Source organism: Microtus ochrogaster, chromosome 8 (assembly GCF_000317375.1).
Source record: "Microtus ochrogaster isolate Prairie Vole_2 chromosome 8, MicOch1.0, whole genome shotgun sequence".
In the NCBI taxonomy this organism is placed as follows: Eukaryota; Metazoa; Chordata; class Mammalia; order Rodentia; family Cricetidae; genus Microtus; species Microtus ochrogaster.
In genome coordinates, this window is record NC_022015.1 from 13,224,491 (window position 1) to 13,229,302 (window position 4,812).

The 4,812-nt window shown below is 39.1% G+C and overlaps 1 protein-coding gene across 1 annotated transcript; it reads left to right on the plus strand.

Annotated features, from left to right (window-relative positions):
- The first annotated feature begins 3,532 nt into the window (after nucleotides 1-3,532).
- Nucleotides 3,533-4,483, plus strand: LOC101984645 (olfactory receptor 2AG1-like). The gene has a single exon (XM_013347710.2). It carries the CDS (start codon nucleotides 3,533-3,535, stop codon nucleotides 4,481-4,483), a length of 951 nt encoding a protein of 316 aa, XP_013203164.1.
- The last annotated feature ends 329 nt before the right edge of the window (nucleotides 4,484-4,812 follow it).

A 4,812-nucleotide genomic window follows, 5' to 3' on the forward strand; every position in this document is an offset into this window, starting at 1 on the left:
TGTTGAATTCTAACTTTATTCCATGGTGATCAGATAGTACACAGGTGGTTACTACAATTTCTTTGTATCTATGGATGTTTGCTTTGTTACCAATTATATGATCAAGTTTTGAGAAGGTTCCATGAGATGCTGAGAAGAAGGTATATTCTTTTTTGTTTGTGTGGAATGTTCTATAGATGTCTGTTAAGTCCATTTGGTTCATTGTATCTGTTAGTTCTCTTATTTCTCTGTTATGTTTCTGTCTGGTTGACCTGTCCATTGGTGAGAGAGGAGTGTTGAAATCTTCCACTATTAAAATGTGGGGTTTGATGTATTCTCTGAGTTCTAGTAATTTTTTTTACATATATGGGTGATTTTATATTAGCGGCATAGATATTCAGGATTGAGACTTACTCCTGATAAATTGTTCCTGTTATGAGTATAAAGTGTTCATCTCCATCTCTTCTGATTGATTTTAGTTTGAAATCAATTTTGTTAGATATTAGTATAGCCACACCTGCTTGTTTTTTTGGTCCATTTGATTGGAAAATCTTTTCCCAACCCTTTACTCTGAGGTGGTGTCTCTCTTTGAGTTTGAGGTGTGTTTCTTGTAAACAGCAGAATGTTGGATCCTGTTTTCATACCCATTCTCTTAACCTGTGCCTTTTTATAGGTGAATTGAGTCCATCGATATTAAGTGATATTAATGACTAGTGGTTGTTAACTCTGGTTATTTTTTCTGGTGGTAGTGTTTGTGTGTTTCTCTTCTTTGAATTGTGCTGGTGGAGGGATGTCAAATGCTTGCTTTATTATGGCTGTTGTTGGCTTCCTTGGTTTGTGCTTTTCTTTCTAGTATTTTCGTTAAGGCTGGGCTTATGGCTATATATTGTTTAAATTTGTTTTTGTCCTGGAATATCTTGTTTTTTCTATTGATGTTCAATGCAAGTTTTGCTGGGTATAGTAGTCTGGGCTGTGTTTTGTGCTGTGACTTAGGCATCTGGAGCTATGATGTTTGTGGTTTTCTTGATGTAGTTACCTGGTTTGTTAAATGGGTGTTTAATAATTTGGTTGTTTTGTTTCAATCTGACAGTTTGTGGACCAGAAGAATGATGCTTGCTTCTAAGTCTTTGGGTTTCACTGGGTTTTAGGATTCAGACCAAAAATGGTACCAGGACTGGAATTATGGGATGAGCACTGGATTTCAACTCCAAGCAGTCTCAAACTTCTTCAGAAATTTGGTTAAATGATAGGCTAGCAGGCAAGTGAAGGATTCTGAGCCTGCAATTCTTTTAAGCTGGGCATGGGATACTGCTCCAGGAAATGTGGCAGAGTTTCCTAGTTTTTAGTTATGGATGCCAGTGAGTCTGAAGTGAATTGAGGTGAACTAGGAGGAAAGGCTAGAAAGACATGCAGGAGCATGTCTAGGAGTACTCTGGAAACACCAGGATAGAGGAAGGGAAGGAGGGTACAGGTAGCCTACCTGGTCACAGCCTAGTATAGTGAATGTGATGTCCTTGATAGAGAACTGATTCTGCAGGGTAGGCAGGGTGTTACGAAGCCTGTGTAGTCAGTTTTCTCTGTCAGATTTAGGAGTTCCTTTGGAGACTGATAGTCTTCCTTTATGCAACAAATTTTTACCTTCTTGGAATCTCTCATTTCTTTCCTGAGAGCACACATAAACAAATACATGTATAATTTTATACATTTCTGTGAACTGTGTAATTTTAGTTATTTATTATACTGAACATTTTTGTCTCTCTTTTTTTTTCTTTTCTTTTATTTCTTTTTTTGTCTATAAAGACAGTGTATCTCTGTGTAGCACTGGCTGTCCTGGGACCAGGCTGGTCTCAAACTCACATACATCCACCTGCTTCTGCCTCCCTGACTGATGGGTTAAAGATGTGTATGACTACTACCTGTCACATTTTTGCCTCTCAAATTGTTATTAGCAGTTGTCATTATATAAAGGGAGAGACTTCACTGTGACATTTTCATACAAGTACCTCATTGATTTTGGTATTTTTACAGCATCCTATATTATTGTTCTTTACTGCCCATTCCATTTCTTGTTCATTTTCTTGAGAGCTCCTGCATTCATTGTGAGAGAAACCTGTGGCCTCCGAGCTGATCCAGATACAGAGAGCTTAGAAAAACAAACTAAAAAACACACCCAAGAGGATTCATTAGTTTGCTGTTTCCTAGATTAATGTTCAGGGGAGGCATTTCAGTTGGGAGGTAATTTTCTCTGAAAACATCAATAGAAGAAGGAAGAGAGGAGGCCACAAGCTTAGAAGACAAATTAATGTGCTTTGCAACAAAGCCTCAGCTCACCTCAGTCCTCGGGTGCATATATATATATGGGTCCCTTTGGACGTATCTTCCAATTTCTACTTTCTTTCATACACCTTAGATCTTTATGGCAGGAGGAATAAGGAAATCTGAGCATCTGGACCCAAGACAAGTTGCATAAATGACATGGAGCTAGAGGATTTCCTTCTATGCAACTTGCTAAATAGAAACAGTTTCTACTCATTTTCAGGTGTCAAAATTAGAAGACAGCTTAGCCCATAGGACACTACCCAAAGAATGTTAGCTGCTGTCTGCAGTCATGTCTGTCTCTAGAGAACAGCTGTATATAAAAAGAAGGAATAGAACAACTGTGACACCCGACTTTCAAAGAATTCTTCCCATACATACTTAACCAACTTAGCAAAACAAACCAACTAGGTAGTGCTGAAAAGCCACTTCTGCCCTCCTTCATGTTCTCCATGTTCATGCTGCTGAAGTGGAGGAGAGGTTGTCAGACAGCTATTCCTCTCATTACTAGAGGTAAGGAATTTGTTTCTAATTTAATTAAGTGTGTAGCATGTTAGCATGTCATGGCAATATAAAGAATCCAAAGGAGAACTGAAAGAAAAACTACAGTATCAGATTAGCTATTGCTTTGTGTTTCACTGTCTTTTCAATTACTCTGTCTTAGGACTGATAAAGGCATGTTCAGATCCCATGAGTAAATATATATCTGCTTTTTTGTAAATGCACATTACTTTAAACTGCACCAGTGGAAAAGTTTTTGCAAAGATGACATTGTGTAATGCTTTAGGAATAGAAATGTACTCTTCTCTACCAAGACCTTTGTGTGCAGTTATGTACTAGTCTATCTTTGGGTGCTTACTAGTATTTCTATGAATGCTGATGTCATCTATCTATGAGTACTGCAGTAGTGATGCACCCTGTGTATTTTTGTAACAATACATCTGTGTGTGACTGTACTCAGACATCTATGTGTTATGCTTTATGAGATTAAAGTCCAGAACTGAGTCCTTCCTTTCCAGCAGTAATTTCAATACCACACTTCAGAAATTTTATTAAGATACAATTAAAAGTTTGGTATTTAAACATCAACAAGGAAAGTTATTTATACACAAGAAAGGTAGCATATCATTATTGGAAACTCGAGGTGTTAACATAAAAACCAGATCTATAAAACTCGTCAACAAAATTTCATTGACTCAACTCATCTGTTTCTAGGCAATTAAAGATATCATTCAAAATGGAATTTTGGAACTCCACCTTGGGAAGTGGCTTCATCTTGGTAGGAATTCTGGATGACAGTGGCTATCCTGAACTGCTATGTGCCACAATCACAGCCCTGTACATGTTGGCTCTGACCAGCAATGGACTGCTGCTCCTAGTCATCACAATGGATGCCCGGCTCCACGTGCCCATGTACCTCTTCCTTGGACAGCTCTCTCTCATGGACCTCCTCCTCACATCAGTTATCACACCCAAGGCTGTTGTCGATTTTCTACTCAAAGACAATACCATCTCCTTTGGGGGCTGTGCCCTTCAGATGTTTCTAGAACTCGTACTGGGCAGTGCAGAGGACCTCCTTCTGGCCTTCATGGCCTACGACAGGTATGTGGCCATTTGTCAACCTCTGAACTACACAATCTTGATGAGTCACAAGGTCTGCTGGCTCCTGATAGCCACATCATGGATCCTGGCATCTCTGACGGCTCTAATATTTACCACCTACACTATGCAGTATCCCTTCTGCAAATCTCGGGAGATCAGACACCTGTTCTGTGAGATCCCTCCATTGTTAAAGCTAGCTTGTGCAGACACATCCACATATGAGCTCATGGTTTATTTGACAGGTGTCTCTGTGTTGATTCTCCCTCTTGCTGTTATTCTGGCCTCTTATGTGCGAATACTTTATAGTGTACTCCACATGCCCTCAAATGAGGGCAGGAAGAAAGCCCTTGTCACCTGTTCTTCCCACCTGACTGTGGTTGGGATGTGGTATGGGGGTGCTTCCTTCATGTATGTTCTTCCTCGTCAGTTCCACAATCCCAAACAAGACAATGTCCTCTCTGTTTTCTATACTATTGTGACCCCAGCTCTGAATCCTCTCATCTACAGTTTGAGGAATAAGGAAGTCACTGGGGCTTTAAGGAGAATTCTTGGAAAACGCTTGTTGCCAACACAATCTGCTTTCTAGGTAGTTCTTTCTAATACCTGCCTTCATAATATTCCTGGTTAAATCAAGTCATTAAAAGTATATCTGTTGATTTTGAAGTATAGAAAGGAAGCTACTCTGATTAATTCTGTGTGAATCTTTTCTTTGTTAGTTATTTATAGGATAATTATTTAGATACAACCTCTGTGCATGTTTATGTGAATTATTCCATTTTGGATTCATGCAATCATTTTAGTGAGTTATGTCACCATAAAATGTTTCTTCACCTGTTGGCACACTGGGTTGTTTTTCTCCTTATATTTGGTGGCCTTACAGAGCAACAACAGGACTCTTAGATTAGACAGCAGAGT